Genomic DNA, 26,576 nt, shown 5'->3' with positions numbered 1-26,576 from the left:
TGTGTCTTTATGAAAAAAAAATATTTGTAATATATGTATAGCTAAAAATGTATGGAAGAAGACATGGGCAAATAAGTGTCTAAATACAGTATTTGCATCAGCAGAGGATTGCGGTCGCGTGAGTTATAGTTGCCTGCACTAACTATAACGGGGGAATTTCATTGGTTTTTTATCAGTAAAATTTCCGCTAACTATAACATGTGTGAAACCTATGGTTTTTTCAGTGAATATATATATATATATATATATAGAGAGAGAGAGAGAGAGAGAGAGAGAGAGAGAGAGAGATAAAAATATTTATAAAGATAAATATCAATTTAAAAATATTTTTAGGAATCACTTGTCTTTGATAGTGTGCTTACCTGCGATGTACTGACTGAGATGTAATGATAACATACCCATTGGGCAGTGTGCGATGTAAAACAGACCACGTAAGTCTGGTACATTCACAGAAGGGAAATGACAGTAAATGTGTGCCGTGGATCAATACATCTGCCAAAGCGTGACCTTGAGCAGGTTATCTATGCTAAGTCTATCAGTGTTTAATCTAAAACATATCATGGGTTTATCAGTGTGCCATTGTGTATAAACCAGTGGGATGGCACGTGAGTGGCAGTGTGTGTTTCTAGAAGAGTTCAAGAATGGATGATGTTTTCAATGTTTTGGTCTAGAACAGAGGATGAAGGTATAGGCGTGCGCAGTGTGATTTGCATCCGGGGTCAAGAGGTAGTCCTGCAGCTGGTGATATGAACCAGGCCATGGGTGGGTGAGTCAGTCTGTGTAAGGTATAACAAGTCATGGTGGTGTACATCTAGCAGTATAGCTTAGAGCACTGCAAGGCTGATGAGTCTGAAAGAGTTACCACTAATATGCCATCAACAGACACATTTTATAGTACCTCAACTGGAAAGTGTCTTTAAAGGATAAATTGGGGATCAGGGGTGGTCAGGTGAGTATTTGTGGGGTACAGATGAGAAAAGACATTCCAGTCATGCCCAAATTGTCTCTCAATTGAATTGCTCATGTGCCATTTACCAGCTGCAGACAACGATCAGTGATTACCTGATGACAAGACAAGCTGAGTAAGCTCTCCTTTTACGACATGTTTTATTGCACAGTGGCCTCCACTGGAGGACGCAGGCATTTGCTGTGGGGGAGGTAGTTGGCTACTTCGACTCACCAACAATACCAAGTTCACAATGATGATGAAAAGCATGACTGAACCAATCCGATCTTCAGAACAGGTGTGATGCAGAAAGGCTGACGTCCAGGACTTTGACCATCATGTTTCAAGAGGAAACCTGCATCCCCAGCACAGTATTCGGTGGAAGTACAGAGGGTCCATAGAGCATCCATCTGGCTCTGTAATTATCCACATCCGCCCAGTCTGAGGTGGGAGCATCATCGGAAGACCTAAAAACCCTATGTTTGTTTGTGGCTAGAAATTGTCACTTGCCCTGGGGCTGCATCTTGTGTGCGTGTTTTTCTTCTGGCAGTCAGACCATGCTCTCGCATCTCCCGAGTCACCAGACGGAAGCCGTAGAAGAGTCCAGAAAAGTTCTTAGCTTCCATCTCGGGACACTGAGGAAAAATAATAAATATTTGAAATGAAATGAAATGATGGTTTTCATAGAGCCCGTGTTTGCCGTGGCGCCTTAGCGCTAGCTGTCGTTACTCAATGCAGGGGCCGTACTGATAGCTACCATTAATGAGCGAATAACCAAGTTTTCAATGCCTTCCTGAACAGCAGCAAATTTGAAGTTTTCAACTGGCTTGGGAATTTGGGAAGTCATTTACACCACTGAATTCTATTATTCTGATATTTTGATTGGTCTTTGTTATCGCCATCTTTCATGTGTTCCTTGCTATTATAAACTCTTACTATGAAAAAGGCAGCAGTGGTAATACAAGCTGCAAATCCCAAATTACTGTGGCTGATAGTTTCATTAATCTTTTTTATTGCTTTTCAACCCCGTGCTTCACATTATTCATAGCATTAACAGGCAAGACACACAGAATCAAACAAAAATACATATTTAAATCAATCGAAAAGTAGCTATAGAGCACATCTAGGAAATACCGTCTGCGTATTATAGCAGAACATAATAACTCTTCTACTGAACCCCAATTGATAAGACAAGCAGCTAATCCTATAAACAGAGTGACACGGGGGCATATTTACAGAAAATGTCTGCGCGCTGTGTTACATCAAAATTGGTAACGCCGCGCTCCGACATTGTTTACAAAAATATGGCGCCCCCCTAAGCTGCCTTATGCCAGGGTAGGCACTCTTTCGCCATGTTGCAAGGGTGCCTTTGCTGCAGGGGCGATTGTTTATGTGCAGGAAGGCACAGCTTCCTGCACATAAACAATATTGAAAGGCGATTTTCTCTTTCTATGTGTGCTGCACACATGGAAAGAGCAAAAACGAGGAGGAATTAATAATTTCTCTTCTTATCGTCGCCAGTGTAAAACCAAGTATTCCCTGGTCTTAGTTTTTGTTCCTGCCCTAGCCTTGTAAATATGAGGCAGCGTAAAAAAAGCAATGGGTGTTGCAATGGAACGTCCACTGCAACACCCATTGCACGCCCCTTTGACACTAAGTGAAGTGTGAAAAGGGGCCTTATTTACAAGGCAGCGTAAAGCCACGTTAAGTGCTTTTTAATGCCGCATTGTAAAAAAGGATAAGGGGATATCGCCACTAGAACGTTGCTAAAAGTGAAGATCTGGTGGCGATATCCCCTTGTAAATATGCCCATCAGTTCTTTATAGTTATCAAAGTGCTGAGAGAAAGTGCAAATGCATGATGTAAAAAGCTCAGTTCATGCTAGATCAATTATATAGTCTTGTACAGCAAATAAGATATTTCCTTACTTCTGGTAAAGTGCTGAGTAAAAGTACAAATGCATAGTATTAAAAGCTCAGTTCCTAAAAGATCGGCTAGACAGTCCTGTAAACAAAATTAAATATTTCATTACACTTGGCAAAGTGCTGAGTAAAAGTGCAAATGCATGGTGTAAAAAATGCATTTTATAGGAGATCAGATATATAGTCCTGAAGACAAAATTATACATTTCATTACATTTGGTGAAGTGCTGGATCAAAGTGCAAGTGCATGGGATAAAAGCTAGACATAAGTATGCTAGCACATTTAATGCATTTTAAAATAAAGTACTAATGTCTAATGTCCCTTCCAGTTAGAAGCAAGCCATCCACCATCCCAATTCCACGTCTGCCTCTTAGTGTACCATCAAATACTCCAGCCACTTAGTTACTAAGACCAAATCCTATTCCCCAGTGTTGCTTCGTACGACCCTTGAGCCTATACAAACTCATTTCTATATTGTATATAGCGCGTAATCTCGATCTCCACATTCAAATGTTGGAGAATCTGATTTCAACCAGTCTGATGCAATGCAGAACCGAGCTACGGCCATAGCAATAAATACCAGATAAGATTCTCTCTTTATTATCACATTGTCTTCTGTATCATCCACCAAGCATAGTGACATCATTAATGGAGTGACGCAAATCTGCCCTTTGGTGATATGACTCAGAAATCCACCTATCCCTTGTAGTAAAGGCGCTAACTTAGGGCATGATAGAACATATGAATACATTCCGCCTATTCTGAACCGCACCGCTTGCACTTGCCATCCGAGCCACCTCCCCACTTAGCAATTTTCACCGGAGTATAATATGAATTAAAAACTGTCTTGAAGTGTTGTTTTCTCACATTTGCTGTTGATAAAATCTTGTCAGAAGTTCCAGTGACTCCTGGAGGCACAACCCCTCCATTTCGAGTCTGAGAGCTCATTTGGAGTTCTGGGCTTCTAGGTCATCTTTTTGAGTGTGTACCAACAGTTCGTATAGGAAGCCAATTCGGTACCTGTGTCTGACAGTCTCAATTAAGGGGACCTTACTTATTGACCCTAAATCCTTTATCTTTTTTGAAGAGAAAGTCTCGAATCTGTAAAATTTTGAAAAATTCCCCCCTCGCTAAGCTGAAAGACTCCTGTACTTCCATAAAGGGACAGAGCTGCACATCAGTATAGAAGCCACCTAGTGTCGTAATGCCTTTCCGCCTCCATCTTTCCATCCCTGCCCCTTGAAAAATAGAGGGTAACAGAGGTGAGGCAGAAGTGGGTGTGTAAAAATTAATCTTAAAAATCTCTAAGCAACCTTTGATCTGAGTCCATACCTTATATGCAGCTTTTAACGCCTTAAATCTAGTTTTCCTATAATAGCTAGTTTCTATTTTCCTCATTAAACAACCTTTTGCTTCAGTTCCCAACACCATTTCATATATTGTTGGGGCTTCTGCAGCACCTACTCCATCGGACCCAGCTGTTATTAAAAATTCCCATAGATTGAATGATGCATGACCAGTAGTACAGAGTAAAATTAGGAACAGACCATCCACTTTGTAATTTTGGCAGTGTCGTATATTTCACTGCTCTTCTTGGCTTTTTATATCCCCATAGGAAACTGACACAAAGTGATTTCAACTTCATCAACCAGCATTTTCTAATCTTCAAAGGAATAGTCCAGAAAAGATATACCGCTTTTGGTAAAACGTTCATTTTTAGTACATTACACCTGCCGACTAGTGAATGGTTTGGATGATCAATTCTATCCAGCTTCCCTTTAACAGTGGGGCCATATGTATCTCCACCAGTAGATCCAGTGTAGTTGTGATTCGGAACCCTAGATACACTGCATAAGAAACTACCCGTTGATCCCTAAGGTCGATTCCCTCAGTACATACAATCTGGGTTTTAACCTCATTCAGTTTACATCCTGAATATGCCCCAAATTGCTATGACAGAGCTTCAATTTCGGATAGAGCTATAGCGGGATCTACGAGAACCACTGCCACATCATCTGCATACGCAAAAACTCTGCATTCTACATGATTCTGGATAACAGATTTAATACACAAGCTTCTCTCAAGTTTCACTAAAAACGGGTAATATAAAGTACAAATAATAAGGGCAAACAAGGACATCCCTGTCTTGTTCATCTTGAGATATGCATGTTCTCTAATTCCAAGCCTATGGCTCGTATCTTGGCAGTCGGGTCTTATATAGATATATAATGGTCCTTATAAATCCTCTCCCAAAACCTTTCCTTTCCAGAAATGGCCATAAAAATCCTCAGAACACAAGGTCAAATGTTTTTATGGCATCTAATAAAATCAGCCCTAAAGGCGTCTTTTGAGCTTTAGCTAAGTCAAATAGTGTAATCACTCTCCTGATATGATCCACTGTACCTCTGCCAGGAATAAGCCCATGCTGCCTATGTGAAACCAAGAGCGATATGACCCTGCCCAGCCTGCTTGCCAAAATCTTGGTGTAGATTTTACCACCAGAATTTAATAGAGAAATTGGCCTATAAGACCCAGGAGTAGGGGTGGCTTACCTTCGTTCTTCAAGATCACTATATTAGCTGTTTCCCCAAAAAAGGAATCTGTCCTTGTTGTGCCTCTCAGAATGTTTGCAACATGTTTTATCGCAGTTCTTGAAAGAATGTGTTGAAGAATTCCAGTGGAAGAGTGACTGGACCAATAGCCTTCCCTATAGCGAAAGAAGCTATAGCTTCTAAAATCTCTACTTTTGAAATCGGAAAGACGAGGGCTGCTTGATCCTCATTTATTTAATCTGCATCTGTCTAAACCCCTGAAAAAGTCACCATATACCTCCACCCGAGGTTCTAAGTCCTCCAAGTACAAAGCTTCATAAAAATCTCTAAAATCCCTTATAGTATCTGATGGGGCCCCAACCATTCTGCCCTCAGGCTCATTAATAGGCAGTAATCCCTTTCTCACCTCCTTCTGCCTAATCCATTTGCTAGTAATCTACCGGTAGTCTCTCCATAGTCATAGTATTCCGATCTATATGTGACAATTCACAGTCACCTATTTTGTTCTCCAGGCATAAGATTTTTACTAGAAGCTGATGATGTTCTTGAGCTCGCCAGCAATACACCTCCTGGTAGCAAGGGTGTAGCCTGTACCCAGCTATACTTATGTTGTACATTTGAGGCAAGATGGTGGTCATGTGAGAATCTTATGTCTGGAGAACAAAATAGGTATTTTATAATGTATACTTGTAGTTGAACAAATAAGTAATTTATTGTTGTATTTTAGATATGTGGTTTTGAAAATCTCACAGCATATGCCATGTTGCACCAATTTAGTATACAAAAATGACAATATTATTCTTAGTCAAACAAAAAAAAGTGTGACTGCAGTGAGAAGTAAAAGGTAATGCTAGATCTTTTCCACTGTTGTCATCATCTGATACTGCCAACATGCGCTTTGTCTATGAAACTTTTTCAAGGCTCAAGTGGTGGGTATTCGTGACATGCGGTCATGTGTGCTTCCACGTATAAAAGCAAGTTACATAGTCTCATCGGGACATAGGAAAAATACAGTCGCTAGTAGAATGGAAGGTATACAGTGTGGAAAAGGGTATGGGGATTCTTCCAATGATAACCATAGTTGCTCATATTGTAATAATCCAAGGGTATTAGCAGTAACAATGTTGGTTACCTTCTATCGAGCAGCAGCGATGTCTGTGTCTCACGCTGGATCAGAAAACACTGACAGTGGCAACCATGTCTGCAACTCATGCGTCCTTGGTAAATCGTGGCTGATTGCTTTTACTAACCTGAGAAGCATTCAAGCTTACTACTATCTGGGAGCTGTACCAAGCTATTACTATCTGGTGGCTATTCCACACTACCTGGGTGCTGCTTGATGTTGTTATCTCGACTGTCAATTTCATTTACCTTGCTGTTATTGGGCATACTATGGGACATATTCACAGACTTAAATTTACATATGTAAATTTCCTCTAGCACCTGGGTGTAAATCTACACATTTTTGCTATTCACCATTTCGGAGTGTGGATTTGCACCAAAGTGTAGACTTGCATGTCCTCACCCCCTGAACTCAGGGGGCGCAAATTCTCCTACAACATAATTTACTGCTGTAAAATTACTACTACTAATGTTCCAACCATATTTTTATAATCTGCCTAGTTTGGCAGGCATGTCCGCATGTGGAGCAGAACCTTGCCTCACAGATGAAGAGCTCCACTGCCTAAGTGGAGACCATCTAATGGGTCCCTTCACCTCTGGATCTAGAGTTGTAGGGCTCTTAGTCAGAAAACAATTCCCCCTAATCATACAAAAGACATGGACGGGTGAACTAGGTAGATTCGCAGCAATATCGGGCCACTGGGAGGGAAAACCCATTAGCAAAGTCACAGTTTACATTCCGCCGTCACTACATACCATAGTCCTACCTGCACTGAGCTCATTCCTACTCAAACTCCCGGAGGAAGAGCTGATAACCGGGGGGACTTCAACATAACCCTGTGTGACCAAATAGACTGTCTCCCCCCCAGGAAATTGACCCGAAACACATCACAGTTCTCGGATTTCCTGGGAGCCATAGAACTCATTGAGGTTTGACGAGTACATTACCCACAACTTCGACAATACACGTTTCACTCTGGAGCACTCAATAGTTTATCATGAATAGATTTCGTTCTCACATTGGCAGACAGAGTTGCTAGGTTTACGAGGGTACACCACCTGGCGAGGGGTATCTCAGACCACTCTTCTATCCTGGCCAGCTACGCCTCAGAAATCCATAGCCACGTTTTCAATACAAAAACCTACAAATGCGCAACGGATTCTCCAAAGCCACAAAAAATGATTTCTCAGAAAACGAACACTCGGTCACTTCCCGAATCACTCTTTGGAAAGCATATAAACCAGTAATAAGGGGACAAGCCATTTCCCTCATATCAGGACACAAAAAGGAAAAGAAACGAGTGAATGATGCCCTAGAACAGGAAGTACTGGACCTAGAAGTACTACACTCTCAAGACCCCTCCGAATATAACACACATCGACTCAACACAAAAAAGCTGGAATACAAGGAACACATGTGGGAGGAAACCAGAACTAGACAGGCAACTTCCCAACATAAGATCTACGAAGTGGGGGACAAAGCAGGTAAACTGCTTGCCTGGCTGGATAGACGTGACTGAGCAGATAGATGGGTGGCTGGGATTCAGCCGGACTCCGGGAATGTAACCAAAGCCCCACAACATATTGTATAAGCATTCGCAAACTATTATGCTAAGAGGTTTACCCCAGTAACCACTGTCACTGCACAAGATACAGCTGAACTCCTCAGGGACATCCACATAACCACGCTCATTGCAGAAGAGATGCTGCAGCTCGAGAGTGTGTGGAAATATGGATTTTTCTGGTCAGTTATGTCCCCTATCTTGGACCCCAACGGTTCTATGTGCATGTTACAAGTACATGTATGTTCCCTCCAGTTCCAGTTATGAAGACGCAAACACATGTGCGTCCACCGTCAACATGTCCTCTGTCAGATCCGCCATGAATAGGCTGGATATTCCATTCCTAAGTATGAAAGGCCACCGGCTTTATATGGTTCACTTATGCCATTTTACAGTCCAGGCAAGTAGGCCCTGATTCTGTCATCAAACTCTTCTTGCCTTCTGCTTCTGAAAACTCCAGTCTGAGCCTGCATCCGTGACCATGAACTTTGTCTCGTTCTCTGCGCGGCTCACAAAGCCTGACATCAGCCTATTCTCTGCCAAGAACTGTATTTCACCTTCGGAAGTTATCTGCTTCGCCCCTCAGCCGATGCATTCCTGTCTAGTAGTTTAAGTAAACATCCTTCCAGCTACCGAGCAAAAGGCTTCTCTGTCTTTATGCAAGTAATTCATAGTCCTGTTACCATGGAATATTCCTACCCCCTCGCATTTAGTGTAGACACTTAGACGCTTGTACACGCACGCACAGTCAGTATAGAATAGATTCTGTCCGAGAGTCCTTCTTTTGTGGATAACATAGTTCTTTAAACATAGGATGTTAGATATGATTTGGGATTAGGTTGACTTGACCCCCCAGACTTTTCGTCTCCACATGTAGAGCTAAATGTCAAGTCCCCTTCACCCCCTAGTTGCACGTCAATCACACGTCATGCTGCTGCGCGCGCATCTATGCCAAGTATTATCTTATAGATCCACCTATATATGACATCATAACCAATTATGTTCCTTTTTACTCCTTATTACACCCATTTTCGGTTACGCATATGAATCGTCATTTTTCTTATCAATTGTTACGCCTACTGCATTCGCTTCATTGTAATGTATGTACTATAAAAGTCATTTCTTGTCAATAAAGTATGTACTTCACTTCCTGAACCTCCGTGGTGATGGAACTTGGAGCAACCGATTATAATCGATCATTGGAATAAAGCCCATTCCGAACCTCTAATACCACGGATTCTGCCTCTCATTTTACTGAGCTATTTTATTATGTTTCTGTATCAAATTAAGTCCCGGTAAGGAATTTTATTTACCACATGAATGGCGCCCGAATAGGGACACTTTCTCATCTCACGCGCCGGCGGTGAGTTGCAGGCCCGGTCTCCTGCCACAGCTGGACGGACAATAACGCGTACCAGCAGGATTTCCTGTATCTCCCTCCGGTCAAGCGGGGGCGACTGAGGCTGCGATCAACACCCAGACGAGGCGGTGAGAAGTGCGAAGTATCCCGACCAGAGCCTAGCTGAGAGAGCAAGATCCGAGGTATACAGAGGCCCACCAGTTCGAAGTCAAGTCCAGTTTCCAACGAGTCGAGTCGAGTCCAGTCCGGTCCAAGTTCAGTCTCCGAGGCCTTCCGTTTCCGAAGCTACCCGGTGAGTACCATTACTGGGGAGGCATTTCTGACGTGCACATAGGTTGTGCCGGTCAAGACGGGTTTGGGTACACAAATCTGGTCTGCACTGTTTTAGCAGTGTATATGTACTGTTTAGCAGTATATCAAGTATTCCGAAGTATCTAGTTATTGTCAAAGAATTATGCTTGGTGATTAGTTATGCAGACGATCATCATTGTTGGTTATTTTAAAGGTTAAAAAATGTTTAATGTTTAATGTTTAATGTGTTAAACGTCCTGCATATTGTGGTATGAATGGTTGTTCATTATTGTGCTTTTGTACTAAGTGTGTTCAAGATTAAGTATCAGATCAGTTCTCAATATGCCGCTCTTTTCGAAACTAAGACAGATCACTACAAGAAAAGGGGTACTCGAAGAAGCCGTTCCTATTCCTCCTAGGGACACTCCAGGGTACTTCATGTATCATAAACATGGCTTAGACGCTATATTATTTCTTGATTTATGGGTAGACTACACCAAGGAATTACCAGAAAGTCAGAGGTGGCCCACAGCGGGAACCTGGGATGCAGAGTGCATCATGAAAGTAGAAGAAGAGTTATGGAAAAGGAAAGTCAGACAGTCACAGAAAGATGCCGTTGAGTTATGGCGTAAAGAATCTCATAGACGTACAGAAAAAGCACGTAGACAGGAGGAGAAGAGTAAAGAGAATTCCAATAAAGTTCGAGAAAATCTATTAATTGAGGAAGGTATCCGAGTGAAATCAGAACAAGTAGACAGACAAAGAAATGCCCTTATGAATGGTATGTATCCCCTTCTGGCGGAAGGATTACCTAAAGCTACTCCAGAAATACCGAAAGACTTGCCGCCCCCATTATTCCCAATAAAGGTACATCCTAAGGGGCATCCTAGAACCGCAGAAGATGTCTTTCTCTCCTCATATTTAGACGACGCAGCTCCCGAGTATGCTAATTCCGCCCCACATAGACCGCCTATCAGGGAGGTTCAACGCCAAGACCCAGTACCCATATCCCTACAGCAACAGATCGTGTCACAAGTTCCGGCAAGCACATCTGTTTCTACATCTGTTCCTACAGCTGCTTCTATAGCTGTGTCCACACCTATAGTTGCTGTGTCACGTTCAACGAATCCTTTCACACCCGACACCCCAGATGGGGCTACGGGAGGTGCTAGTAACATTTTTTCTACGCCACCCAGAATAAATAAACTTACTTTTCAAGAGTCAGCACATTCACGTACCCCCAAACTCATAAATGCCCGTACGCTTAAGGAACTTCTTATAGATTGCAGATATGACCCTGTGCCCGGCAAAGAGGACGAAATGATCATGGCATCATTGCGTATCAGGCGAGCCGCGGTGTACTTAGGGAAGTTACCAGGAATGACTGCGCATCTAGATAAAATATACCATTTTGTCCAAACAGGGCGAGATCCAGAATGTATTAACAGAGCTATGGAATACCAGAAAGTGGAGATACAGGGGGAACTGTTACGTTTCCTCATAAATTGTGTGATCAGAAATGAAGACCGACCGGGGGTAGACCCGGAAGCAATGCAAATTCTTACCAGATGGAGCCAGAATATATCAGAAGGTAGACATGATAAACAAAATTGTATAATAGCCATGTGCCGAAAGATCCGTAAAGAAATAGAACGCCTACACGAAGAAAGATTAGCGGTAGACGAGTTCGAACAAAACGAGGAGGAAGGGTCAGGACTGCCCGCAGGACAGTCAGACACCATAGCCTATGTAGGTAAAGGAAGATCTTGTAATAGTAATAGATGTCCTATTGACCCGATACGTCCGATATGTCCAGATAATAACAGGAATTTCCAAATACCTATAATTAACATCAGGTCTAACGAGCATTCGTTCCAAGCCGCCGACAAACTACTCCGAGAACGAAGGGGTTATCATTTCCTCGATTCTATGGATGAACAAGATTTAGCTAGGGCAGCTGTCCATTGGGTGGACAGTCCCTGAAAATATAGTGATGATACAGTAGCACGCGCATTTTTGAATCTCACCCCAGATGAACAGCGGTTAGCTGGGATTTATATGATTCAACAACTCATTATACTATATCAGAGTCAGCATTCGGACCCTGGTCCCTTACCTGACATATTGACTGAATTGCTTATGAATAGATGGAGAGGTTCAGGTACTAAATTAATTAAAGAAATTCTAGAATCAAGAAAGCAGTATATTCTTTTTGTATGTTCAGACCGTGTCTCATTGCCCATCAAGGAAAGAACCACGTATTACATGGATAGACAGAATCCCTTACGAGAAGTGCACCCAATAAAGGGCGAGGACAACGAGTTTAAGCGCGTATTTGTATATACGCCCATATCAAAAATAGAATTGTTAGAAATGAAGAAAGTGGTACCCAGTCATGACAAAGATCCAGCGGGTTTTCACCGAGAAATTAAAGACATGTTACTCATGGGAGAGTATACCTATCCCGACATTATGACAATATTAAAGGTATTGATGCCTGCTGGCATTTATGAGAAACTCAGGGAAAAGGAGTGGGAGGTAGGAGACCAAAAGATAGAATGGTCAGTATTAGAAGCAGAAGAAAAGGCCCGAACTGCAGGAGCAGGACTCGGGGATAAAACTAAAGCACTACCAGGTTTATTAGTACAGGTACTGCCACGTTTATTAACTACGAAAAAGGAAGATTGGGGTACAATTTCAGCCTGTAAGCAGAAGCAAGATGAAGACACTAGTGATTACTACGCCCGATTTGAAAAATGTTTTGGTATAAATAGTGGCCTAAAAGCAAGTAGCGAATCATACCCACATCTGTTTGTAACAAAACTAGTAGAAAATGCCCTGCCCCAAGTAAAGAATAGAGTATTAAAATTCGAGAGTACCTGGCAAGGTAACACTCCATCACAAATGTTACAAATGTTACAGTACCATCACAATAGAATTAGAGAGGAACAAGAACATGAACACAGACGCATGAAAGACACGAAAATGAAAATGCTAGTTTCTCAGACAGTTCCAGCTGAAGGACATAAGAAGGGTATGACACATTCCGGTGATTCAGCAGGACCTGTAAAAGGGACATGCAATTATTGTAAAAAGCCAGGTCATTACGTACACGATTGTCCAGTTTTGAAACATAATATCGCCATAGGTAAAACACAAGAAAGACCACGGCCACCTAGACAGGACCAGAATGAACAAGGAGCTCCGCAGCATGCACAGTCCATGCCAGCTTCACAACAGTCTATACAGTTTGTGCCAGCTGCACCAGCGCTGCCTGTTGCTGCCACACAAACCACGACACGACAGCTGTACCAGACCGCACAGTACGACTATCCTGATTATCAACGATACGCATGAACAAGCCTAGAGAGGGAAGTTGACTTACCCCTTATCGAGATCCCTGTAGATCAAGAAGGACCTTATGTACATAGTGAATTATTAGGCCAAGACAGAAAAATTTTACTCGATACAGGGGCAAGTCGAACAACCATAAAACGTAGTGAAGTTCCAGGGGCACCCCTTTCAGGCTCACAGAATATTTCCCTTGGTTTTTCAGGAAAACCTATTGTTAATGAAGTGTCACAGCCTCTCCCACTTACGATAGGACCTTTGACCCGAACCACAGATTTATTGCTTACTAAATCATGTCCAGAAAATCTGTTAGGAATAAAAACACTGAAAGCTCTAGGAGCTATAATATGTTGTTCTCCGGAAGGAGTAAGGTTGTTTTTACGTGATTTTAAAGGTCATTATGTGTCTAGAGACATGGATCCCCGACTGCAGACTTTACCTACACATCTATGGGCACAAGGCCCTACTGATGTTGGTTGCATGAATATTACACCGTATCGAGTCACATTAAAGGCAGGAGTGGTACTACCACGAATGCGACAATACAAGTTACCACCAGATGCTGTAGTGGCTTTACTGCAAATCATTGACGAGCTCATTGCCCAAGGAGTAGTTGTAGAAACCGACTCCAACATATGTAATTCACCGATAATTCCGATTCTTAAACGAACAGATCCAAAGGCCCCGCCAGTATATCGATTGGTTATTGATCTGCGCGAATTAAACAAATGCATTGTGCCACAATTTCCTGTGGTCCCAGATATCTCGTCATTACTGACAGCTATTGACTCCGAAGCGACATTCTTTACTGTAATCGATCTCAAGAATGCCTTTTTCAGCGTCCCAATAGATCCGGAAAGCCAATATTTGTTCGGATTTAGTTTAAATGGACGTAGCTTTAAATTCTCACGCGCACCTCAAGGATTTACAGAAAGCCCCAGCATCTATAGCCAAGCACTGAAACGAGAACTCGACAGTATCCACATGCCAGTTAACACTGCTCTGCTTCAATACGTCGATGATCTGTTGATCACCGCGAGAAGTGAACTGGAATGTGAAAAAGCATCACTGACAGTTTTACAATTTCTAGCCGAAAAGGGGCACAAGGTGTCCCCTTCTAAGCTGCAATTCTGTGTCCAGCGAGTTATTTATCTTGGACACTCGCTGTCCAAGGAGGGAAGGCAGCTTACACCCGACCGCATTCAGTTAATAGCTAACATGCCAATACCCAAGACACAAAAGGAGGTGCGGGCTTTCATAGGCCTCACGTCATATTGCAGGCAGTGGATCCCTCAGTACGCATTTCTAGCAAAACCACTCATTCAGTTGACAACACAGGAGGCAGCCACATCGACTGTTCTCCCTTGGACTCAGGAACATACACAAGCTTTTGAAAGCCTAAAGAAAGCTTTATGTCAAGCACCTGTTTTAGCAACGCCATGTTACAGAAAACAGTTTACACTCTTTGTTACAGAACGCGAAGGTACTGCCTTGTCAGTACTCACACAGGAACAAGCAGGAGCACACAAACCATGTGCTTATTTTTCTAGTACATTAGATCCCGTAGCTCAGGCTTTGCCTGCATGCCTAAAATCAGTGGCAGCGACAGCTTTAGCAATCAGACAAAGCGATGCCATAGTGTTAGGACATCCATTGACAGTTCAAGTACCACATGCAGTAGAGGTTCTTGTAAATAGAACGCAAACACAACACTTGACTATAGCGCGACTTACAGGGTACGAACTTACATTGTTTCAGCCACACATAGAAATCAGACGCTGTAACACATTGAATCCTGCCACACTTTTGCCAGTAACCGGAACAGACCCACTAGCCCATGACTGTATTGAAGTTATTACAATAACGACGAAACCTAGACAAGACTTAACCGATGTCCCATTGTCAGACCCAGACCTGACATTGTATGTAGATGGTTCATGTATGAGAAGAAATACAGGAGAGTTGGTGGCTGCTTACGCAGTCACAACAGACACTGAAATAATTGAAACCGATCGCATAAATATCTTGTCAGCTCAAGCCGCAGAGCTTATCGCTCTGACACAAGCCTGTATTCGAGCCACGAATAAAAAAGTCAACATATACACTGATTCACGTTATGCATTCGGAGTTGTACATGACTTCGGCGTGCTATGGCGAGAGAGAGGTTATTTAACTTCCCACGGTGCCCACATTCAGCACGGACCCCTCATTCATGCCTTATTAGATGCAATACATCTACCCACTGCAATATCAATTATGAAATGTAAGGCTCATACGAAGATTACTGATATCATTTCTCAAGGCAATGATCTAGCCGACAGAACAGCTAAACAGACTGCTCAAACTCAAACATCCGACATGACAAAGACAATAGTCCCGATGCCGACACATTGTATGACAGTTAAAGATCCTACCCTTGACGTAATTGACATACAGACACATGCTACACCAGACAAAATAAAGAAATGGACTGAATTAGGAGGGATCCAAACGGACCAAGGATGGATGATGAAGGAAAAGTCTGTGTGGTTCCTTCCTGATTCAATGGTCCAAGTTATAGTTAACACTATACATAGTCCAGCACATCTAGGAGAAAAAGCTATGCTAGACAGCATTCAACACATTTGGTTCAATAAACATTTACGAGCAGCAGCCAAACAAAAGGTCCGTACCTGTATGATCTGTTGCCAGTTCAACCCAGGAAAAAGTGTTCCCGTAGAACAAGGTGGATTTCATCCTCCTAATCACCCTTTTGAAGTACTCCAGATGGATTATATCCAGATGGAACGATGTCGAGGATTCAAATATGTTCTCGTAGTTGTCTGCGCTCTGTCCCGCTGGACGGAGGCATACCCGGTTTCAGATTACACTGCCCCGACTACTGCCAAACAGTTAGTTCGAGAATTCTTCCCACGATACGGTTTACCACGTGTTGTTCACTCAGATAACGGCCAGCCGTTCTCATCCGAATTAATGAAACATGTTTCACTTCTGTTAGGTTATCAGTGGAAATTTCACTGTGTCCGACACCCCGAAGCAGCAGGTCTCGTAGAAAGACATAATCAGATACTGAAAATCAGATTGTCCAAAATATGCAGAGAGAAAGGTGTCGACTGGGTAGTAGCGTTACCAGTTGCACTCTTCTACATGAGAATGGTAGCACACTCTCGAACAGGGCTATCCCCGTATGAGGTGATCTTCGGCAGACCACCAAATATGTGGGGGACGCCTATACCACGCAAAATAACTGATATTGACTGTAATATGCTGACAGATTACTTGGCTTCCTTGATGTCTGCACTACAATCTTGTCGTTCACAGGTAGCTGCAGCCTTTCCCGACAACACTGAGGTGAAACCCCATGACGTAGTTCCGGGGGACCTTGTGCTTGTGAGAAATTTCGACCGAAAGACTCAGCTGGAGCCCAGGTGGAAGACACCCCAGCTGGTCCTGCTGACCACAAGGACAGCCGTGAAGATCGAGGGCAGGAAAGGATGGGTGCATTCAAGTCATATCAAGAAATTTCATGGACTTCCTTCAGATGTAAACAGCCCACCTCGTGTGTCCTCACCCATTGACTCAAAACTACCTTTGGCTGAAGCCACCAGTAAAGAACTTTATAAGCTGAAACTTAGACCCAAACCGTCGGACGATTTGATTGTTTAAGTCCTCTCCTAGGTGAAGCGGTTGAATCTGTCTCCGACATGTATCCCCTAGACCTGAATCATGGACAGTCGCGAAAAATGATGAAACGACAGGCGTATTGTAAATCACTGCGTAGCCATTGCATAGTGACATTATTAATCTTGTTTTTCTTAAGTCTTTTAATAATTACTGCAAGTATATTGTTGCACATATATTACCCTATTGCCAGAAATGTTTACAATGTTACTGCTGAACATTCTTTTAGTGACTTACCCCCGCATGAATTATCTTATAGACTTGCGCTGCGCAATAACACTTTCATTAGTATGTTACATCATTCCCATCAGACTAGTAATGCAACTAATTGTTGGGTGTGTGGCCGGCTCCCTCCCTATCAGAATTATGAAGGAGTCCTGCCTTTCTTTCCACATCCGTTTACACATAATGGCTCCTGTGGAGCATGGTTTAGTTTAATCAATTCCATAGACTCAGATACAGCCGTTTACCAAGACCAGTGGGTATGGGGAAATCTGAACCTAGTTTTATTCAAAGTCTGTTACCCTGACAAGGAGGGTCGCCCCAAAGGAACAGGAACTGATCTAGAAAATGAAGTATATGGATTAGGTAACTTTACTCCTAATCTCATGGTTCTAAATGTCGAATCCGAAGTTGAACTAGTTTTACCAACCATGTCAGTATTCCCAGCGAAAGGTGAATTGTGTGTAAGAAAAGTTGGTTCCATACATATGGGCCATAGTAAATGCACTACTACAGTAGAATTCAGTGATCAAGGCAAATCTTCATTTAGAGCTTATCGCCACTCCTACTTTATATGTGGTCAGACTGCATATATGCGTCTACCTCTAGATTGGGATGGTACCTGCTACATTGCATTCCTTTTGCCACCTGTTTTCCTAGCTCCTCCTGATTATTATAGAAATATTCATTTAGTACACAACAGAGAGCGGAGAGATCTCCCAATTGTCGATTACACTGAAACAGCATGGGAAAAATACACAGATTTCAATAAAGGCATCTTTCCCTATATAGGTACTGTTACTAATAGTAAGCTGATACGTAGATTAACTAGAACCCTTGAAGCGGTAGTGAATGAAACTATTTCCGCCTTAGGCAATTTAACAGAAGAGCAGTCTGCTATGCGGATTGTTGTGCTTCAAAATCGTCTTGTCCTTGACGTCATCCTGGCTGATAGGGGCGGAGCTTGTAGGGTCATCGGATCAAGCTGCTGCGTATTCATACCAGAAAATTCGCCATCTGTATATAAAGCTATAACTCGCCTTCATAAGATTGTAAGCCAGATACACCAGAACCCAGGCACTTGGACTTGGTCCGGTTGGTTTTGGAGTGTGATATCAGCCTGGGGATGGAGAGTTCTATCCTTCCTAGGTATTGGCCTTATCATACTATTCAGTTGCTGTCTATGTCTACAATGTGGACCAGCGATCTGTGGCCTGTGTGCCACATCGTGTATTCCACCACCAAGATTTTATTCGTCACGGAAGAAGAAAGAAGAACAAATGATGTTATATGAACAGATCAATGGATTAATGAGGATTGATATCTCTTGACGGGCAAGTAGGGGACAAGGAGGGAATGTGGAAATATGGATTTTTCTGGTCAGTTATGTCCCCTATCTTGGACCCCAACGGTTCTATGTGCATGTTACAAGTACATGTATGTTCCCTCCAGTTCCAGTTATGAAGACGCAAACACATGTGCGTCCACCGTCAACATGTCCTCTGTCAGATCCGCCATGAATAGGCTGGATATTCCATTCCTAAGTATGAAAGGCCACCGGCTTTATATGGTTCACTTATGCCATTTTACAGTCCAGGCAAGTAGGCCCTGATTCTGTCATCAAACTCTTCTTACCTTCTGCTTCTGAAAACTCCAGTCTGAGCCTGCATCCGTGACCATGAACTTTGTCTCGTTCTCTGCGCGGCTCACAAAGCCTGACATCAGCCTATTCTCTGCCAAGAACTGTATTTCACCTTCGGAAGTTATCTGCTTCGCCCCTCAGCCGATGCATTCCTGTCTAGTAGTTTAAGTAAACATCCTTCCAGCTACCGAGCAAAAGGCCCGGCTTCTCTGTCTTTATGCTTCTCTGTCTTTATGCAAGTAATTCATAGTCCTGTTACCATGGAATATTCCTACCCCCTCGCATTTAGTGTAGACACTTAGACGCTTGTACACGCACGCACAGTCAGTATAGAATAGATTCTGTCCGAGAGTCCTTCTTTTGTGGATAACATAGTTCTTTAAACATAGGATGTTAGATATGATTTGGGATTAGGTTGACTTGACCCCCCAGACTTTTCGTCTCCACATGTAGAGCTAAATGTCAAGTCCCCTTCACCCCCTAGTTGCACGTCAATCACACGTCATGCTGCTGCGCGCGCATCTATGCCAAGTATTATCTTATAGATCCACCTATATATGACATCATAACCAATTATGTTCCTTTTTACTCCTTATTACACCCATTTTCGGTTACGCATATGAATCGTCATTTTTCTTATCAATTGTTACGCCTACTGCATTCGCTTCATTGTAATGTATGTACTATAAAAGTCATTTCTTGTCAATAAAGTATGTACTTCACTTCCTGAACCTCCGTGGTGATGGAACTTGGAGCAACCGATTATAATCGATCATTGGAATAAAGCCCATTCCGAACCTCTAATACCACGGATTCTGCCTCTCATTTTACTGAGCTATTTTATTATGTTTCTGTATCAAATTAAGTCCCGGTAAGGAATTTTATTTACCACAAGTGACCACACAGTAGAAAAAATAACCTTGGCAATAGTTAGTATGCAGTCAGGGAAGGCCGCCGGGCTCAACGGCATCCCAATATAATTGTACAAAATGACAGCGACACATTTAGCACTACATCTTACAGAAATGTACCGGGCCAGCCTTGAGGCCAGGGAGCTCCCCAGAGATCAACGTCTGGCGACAATAGTCACAATCCGCAAACCAGGCAAACCTGCGGAGGAGTGTGCCTCATACCGACCCATCTCACTGCTTAGTGCAGAAGCAAAAATAATGGCCAAAACACTTGTAAATAGATTGACACCAACCATGTACACCCAGACCAATCCGGCTTCATACCTGGCAGGAACACAGCCCTTAACTTACGCCGTCTTCATGAGGTACTGGGAAGAAGAAACACCATCCAGGAGGAGGCCACTATCCTCTCCTTGGATGCCCTCATGGCCTTCGATACCATTAAATAGACCTTTCTTTTTGCAATCCTAGATCGGGCCCCAAATTCAGGTCCTGGGTCTACCTCCTGTATTCGAAACCACTAGCACAGGTAGTGGTCAATGCCAGACTATCTGCAACTTTTGCCCTCGGGTGAGGGATACGACAGGGATGTCCCCTGTTGCCAATCCTCTTCGCTCATGTACTGGAGCCTCTCGCTGGGTAGGTGAGGTGGGATCCCCTGATACAGGGACTCCATTAGATGGCAGACTGGGAGGACTGTATATCATTATACGCAGGTGATATTCTGCTGTACATCGCATCTCCAACACGCTCTCTAGCTAGAATAATGAATATTTTCACAAACTTAGGGGAATATTCTGGGGACACGATAGATTGGAGCAAATCAATTTTAAATGTCCTCAATGGTCCACCCCCAAGGATACCCCAAGGATACCCAAAGGATTCGAGGTGACGGTGGTGGTAGACGTCTTTCGCTACTTGGGTATCTTCATCATAACGAACCCTGAGGAGTTCATGAATAGGAACCTCGAAGTACCCTTGAGACACCTGCGAAGTGATGTCAAACATTGGCGGTCCCTACCATTAACGTTACTAGGGCGTGCCGCACTTTTTAAGATTATGGCATTACCCAGGTTTTTATATGCTCTCTAGAACCCGTCATTCCGTACACCACAGACATATTTTAAGGCAATAGATGCTGAAGTACGTAACCTGCAATGGGATGGGAAACCACCCTGCATAGCCACCAATAAATTAGTTAAGGGATGGTACGATGGCGGAATAGCACTCCCACACAACCAAGCAAATTATTGGGCTTCACAGCTCATAGTCCTTAATCACTGGACACATTGCCCCCATACTGACCCCACATTTTGAATGGATCGATACATCCTGGCTGAAGGGGGTGCCCTGCGTGCACTATATGCCAAAATGATCCAATAAAAACCTCTCGGGCCTATAGCATCAACGGTTCACCTATGGCACACGGCACATAAGAGGCTTGGCTGGCACAACAAACTTTAGTAGACTGGGAAACTGGGTAGATTGATTAGCTGTAAAGGAGTCCAAAAATGGGATATCATTGGAATTTCAAGGGTGGGGGATCTCTGGGATAAGGGGAAAGTTATCCACTTCGAAAGGTTGCAACAACAATACGACATGGCCACAACGGAAACATTCCGCTACTTACAGTTCAGGCATGTACTCATGGCAGTGATCCCTGCTGGCACGATCCTCCTGGAAGCATCACCATTAGAAGACAGGCTACTCACAGATGGGATGGACCATAGAGCAATCTCCCTTACTTACCAAAAATTAATCAATAATCTGCCAGACCCAATGCAAGACCTCCGTGAGAGATGGCAAAAAGACATGGGGGAACTGGATGCCACTGACTGGCAGGAAGCACTGGAATGCCCGAGGGAGGAGGCAATATCCTCTAGATTGCGGCTAGTACAACTCAAGGAACTCCACAGAAGTAACCTTACCAGGGGAACATTAGTTAGAATGTGGAAAGTTGAATCCCTGCTCTGTTTGTGGCAATGTGGAAGAACAGGTACATTCTAGCACATCTTATGGGACTGCCCCGAGATTAGGAACTATTGGAAGACAATCATGCAAACAATCACACAGGTATACAGGACCAATGTACCACCTGAACCCAAAAGATGCCTCCTCAATGTATGGGAGGCCACAGACCTTAATTCCAAACAACAAGACTGGGTGACTCTAGGCATGATATTCGCAAAGCGCAATGTTGCTAAACATTGGGGGGCGCAGCCTACACCAACACATGCCGAATGGTACAAAGATATGGATTGGGCCATGGCAGTCTATGTAAATAGAGGGTGCCCCAAGAAGTGAAAACAGGTATGGGAGAATGAAATACGTACAGCGAAGGGATATGCACCCCGCCCTCTCGGGGCTTGTCGCTGTAGGTGACCTGAAGAGCACACTAGGACACTTTTGAAATTAATCCTCAAAAACAACATGTGAACCATAAAAAGGATGGACATAGGTTTATTACAGATAATTGTTGTTAGCATTGCCAAGATTGTCTGAACTGTATTAATAACCTGTGCTGCTGTCAATAAAGAGTTTTTTAAAAAAAGGTATCCACAGCCAACAACTGATCTGCACCGTAGAATGGGTTTTCATTGTGTACGGAGTATAGACCAGTTCATAAGGTGAAATATATAGAGTGAAAATTGGTTATCTATGTATTTCTGAAATGGGAACAAGGTATGGAGTTTAGGAGCACTGGTTATTTACACAATTCTGAATTTGTGGGTCCCCGTACAAACATATGAGAGTGTTTTTCAAAATGTGTTCTTTTTTACACACTGGCTTACATTTGGAAGGCACAAATGCAGCGAAATCCAAATGGTAAGAACAAATCCCACATGTCTTCTGAAAAAAATTGTAACTCATTTGTGCGGGTAGGCCTAGTGTCTGCGACAGGAAATGGCCCAAAAGGTAATTTGGGTACATCATATATTTCCACTCAAAACTGAGTGCAAAGTGGATAGCTGTGGATTTTGGGCTCTAGCTTAGCCGGAACCTAGGGAAACCTAGCAAACCTGTACATCTTTCAAAACTAGACTAGGGGAGTTCAGCGTGGTGTGCTTTGGGTTGATCCCATGAGTTTCTTTTACCCACAATGACATGCAACCTCAAACTTTGCCTGAAATCCCGCATTTTCCTTACATTTCTGTGATGGAAACTTCTGAAATCCACAGGAATCCACAAAATTCCTACCACCCAACATTAACCCACTTGTGTCAATAAACATGCTGTCCCACTTGTGTGGCTGGACCTAGAGCCCGTGACAGGAACAGATCAAACCAAGGTCAATGGGAGGCCTAGTGTGGGGACTCCTATTGACCTCAGCTTTGATCCGTGCCTGGTGTGACGTAGTGAAGTGAAACTTGGGGGAATGCCGTGTGGTAGGAAATGTGTGTTTCTCATCAGATTTCAGAAGTTTTCCTCAAAAGAATTTGAAGAAAATGTGTGTTTTTAATCAACAGTAGAGGGGCATTGTGGGTAAGAAAATGGTGTGGCATGCATGCGAAGCACACCACCCTGGGCTCCACCAGATGTCTAGTTTTAAAAACTGTCTGGGTCTGGTAGGTTTTTCAAGATGGCCTACACCAGCCCAAAAAGTGCAGCCGTTCACCATTGTAAGTGGGGAAATATTTGTAGTTAGTAATGCTCTCTTGGCCCATATGTAAAAACAACACCCAAAAGAATCAAACGACTTCTCGCTTGCCATTGGGATGGGATACTTTAGTCCGCAGGGGAGCAGAAAGACTGTTCAGGTTTTAGGGGTGAGGGTGGGGCCTGATGTTAGGATGGGAAAGACCAACCCCAATATTTTATTACAAATATATATTGCTGCCCTACCTTGGGTTTTCTGCCCCCCTGGGGGCAGGGGGGAGATCGCGGGTAATTACCCCATTTGCCCCTAGGGTGGTAGATAGACTGTTACCCCATTTACTTAGGGTGGAGACATGGCCATGCCCTTGCACATGCAGGTCAGCCCCCACCCCTATATTTAAAAAAATCCTTGACATCTACTTGGCTTTCTGCCTCTCCCCCCCCCCCCCCCCCAGAGGGGCAGATCTGCCACCAGGAGGCAGAAAGAGTATTGAGCCCTTTAGTTGGGGTGGGGGTAAAACCATGCCAATGGTGGGCAGCCCAAACACCTACATTTCAAAAACAAATCCCTTGGTTCTTGTGGGCTTTCTGCTTTTGTGGGGTGGGGGGGGGGGTAATTACCCCAATCTGACAAGGGGGTCAGAAAGGCTGTTGCCCCATTGAGTTGGGGTGGGGGCCTGGCCATTTCCATTGTGGTCAGCCCCCATTCCTGTTTTCGTTTTTTTTATTCCCTGACAATAGTGGACTTTATGCCCCCCTGTGAGGGCAGATGGGGTAAGTACCCCAATCTGCCACGCAGGGATAACAAAAAGACTGGTTCTCCATTTAGTTGGGGTGGGAGCATAGCCATGCCCATACTGAGTATAGATATCATTGGAAATGGGTAATTCTCCCCTTTCTAAAGATACCGCTCCCACCCCATTCAGTGCTCAGGGGGCTGAGATATGCCCCCCAAGCAATGATGCAGTGAAAGTAAAACAAGACAAGTGGCTCGTTTTCCTTTCACTTTAGTGTAATGATGTCAGCAAGCCCTGCACGCTGATCGTCATTACACTATCAAAAGAGAAATGACTACTTAGGCAGCTCTTCCCGGGCAGCCAGAGTTTAAAAAATATTAGAGGACTCCCTCTGGTGCTATTCACCAGAGGCCTTTAAGTGCCTCTCCAGTGTCGGCCAAGGGCAGACTCCCATGCTGGGAAGGTAGTGCGGCCAACGGGTTAACCTCCACAAGGTTTATATCCTCCTCAAAGGTGAACGTATAATGGCTGGCTATTGCAGGGCTGGAGAATCAATGGGAAATTCGATTCATACAGTGGGGTGAGGGAACATGTAAGACGGACGAACTAAGAGACTGAACTACAGGCCATGAGGTAGGTTGGTGGCTCAGATGAGACGATAGTCTGCTACCATCTCTAGCATTTATCCTCATGTCTCCTGCCAACTCCCAGATATACTGAGAGACCAAAAACTGACCCTCATACTCTGTCTTTGCGCTCTACTTTCTTCGATTCGGGGTCCGGGTGTGGGGTGGATCGAGTGGGGGCGGCTCTGGAGGGGTGCGTCCTTGCTCATGTGACTATCCGGTTATATCTCTGCACCGCCTCACTGTTTGAGATTTTACTTCCCTTGTTGTTCTTACTGATGTTGCTGCTCTCCCGTGTGGTGAAGCTTTCTTGCGGACTCGAATCTCCTTTGTTCTTATCCTTCATTGACTTTTTTTCTCTGATAAAATTATCTAAAAAACTTAAACTTAACCTTCATCTCTCCTTCCCCGGGTGTCAAAGATATCTCCAGTATCTGACTCATAACTCGTTGTTAATCCTGACCGTTGACGCACGGGGGATGTAATGTGGGTATCAGTGCTTTACTGTATCGTGGCCGGCCTGACGGTTGTAGGCCCGTATTTGTTCTTTTATGATGCACGAATAAAGGTTTTGGAAAAAAAAAAAAAAAAAAAAAAAAAAACTGACCCTCATTGATGAGCATCTGTACCCCATTCAGAACAGTCACTGTGACACGATCAAGGTGAAAGGGAGTGGGCACCACATGAGGCCTCAGGGGTGACGGGCAAAAATGTTCCACAACTGCTACCTTGATCTGGCTAGGCACATGGAGAAGGAGAAAAGGGTTATGTGCAGCTGGAGGCCCTGATGGTATGGAGGCCTACAGAGAGGGAGAGTGCAGGCCTTGATAATGGTGGGACCTGCTCTTGAGATATGGTAGGAGGTTCTTGCTCAAGACCAAGAGAAGAATATCTTTCTCTTCCTGTTTGGTGATGTCCAAATTCACCACCCGCACAGTTGGCTCTACAAACTCTGCCAGGAGTCTCTTTGTGAATTAATGTGTTTGCCTTTGGGTGGGTGCACTGCTGGCCTCTGGTTTCTCCTCCTTACTTCTGCTGGTGGATAGTGTTAGTGGGCACTACAGGTCATGTTAGACATGTTGCAATATTCTCAAGAGAACCCTTTGCACTCCATATGGGCCTTTTGGACACAAATAGAACAGGAGAGGATGAAACTTCAGAAAGCAGTGGGGGTGGGTACCCTAGAGGACTCATTTCACAAATAGACCAGGAGAGGATGAAACTTCAGAAAGCAGTGGGGGTGGGTACACTAGAGGACTCATTTCATGACAGGGCCCTTAGCCCCTTTGAGCAAGTTACAGACCACACGGATCTCCCGGCGGGCCAATTCCTAACCTATAGGTATAGACAATTGATGGTAGAGCAGGATTAACGGTGAGGCATAGTGGACACGGAGTCCAATCCACACCCATTGACACATACATTATACATAATTGGCACTGGTCACCAGCTGATCACCTGGCTTACTAGGGCCCATTCACATAAAACTCAGGACGTGATGGCGGCGCTCTGGCGGGCATAGGAGCAGGACATTGCTCCTGAACTGGCCCAAAAGGAATGGGATGAAATATTAGCAAACCTGCGAAAAGTTTCCCGCAATGCCCGCTTTCAATATGTACAGCATAACATTCTCCACAGGGTATACCTTACCGTGGCCAAGCTACAAAAAATCTATCCTGCATACTCTTCCGACTGTCGACCCTGCCATGCCCCTGAAGCGGATATGTTGCACATATTTTGGGATTGGCCCGTGCCCTCTGGAAGGAGGTCACCAATGCCAGAGTCGCAGGTTGCACGGACTGGAACAATGTGACCAGTGGCATGTTAGGCCTGTATAAGCCTGTATAAGCGTCCGAAAGCTGGCAGCACCTCTACCCGCTTCATTGATCTAGCGCTGTTAACGGCACAATGTATACTTGCAATGCACTGGAAGGCGAGTGCGATAAGCTGGAAAGCAGCAACCATTAAATGGGGCAGGGCTGAGGCCACGGCGCTCCATCACAAGGAACCTTGCGGATAACGGGAGCACCCCATTACGGCTGCATGGGACAAC

General features: G+C 43.9%; 1 protein-coding gene across 2 annotated transcripts in view; it reads right to left on the bottom strand.

The window, feature by feature from the left end:
* Nucleotides 1-1,083: 1,083 nt before the first annotated feature.
* LOC146855823 (protein tyrosine phosphatase domain-containing protein 1-like) overlaps nucleotides 1,084-26,576 on the bottom strand; it is a 183,844-nt gene continuing 158,351 nt past the window's right edge. For both annotated transcript variants that reach the window (XM_085650665.1, XM_085650664.1), the window contains exon 12: nucleotides 1,084-1,581. In XM_085650665.1, the coding sequence (XP_085506791.1) occupies nucleotides 1,423-1,581 (159 nt within the window). In that variant the 3' untranslated portion in view covers nucleotides 1,084-1,422. The remainder of the gene's footprint in view (nucleotides 1,582-26,576) is intronic.

Source organism: Triturus cristatus, chromosome 4_1, assembly GCF_964204655.1.
Source record: "Triturus cristatus chromosome 4_1, aTriCri1.1, whole genome shotgun sequence".
Lineage (NCBI taxonomy): Eukaryota > Metazoa > Chordata > Amphibia > Caudata > Salamandridae > Triturus > Triturus cristatus.
This window is presented reverse-complemented; position numbering and strand designations above follow the sequence as displayed.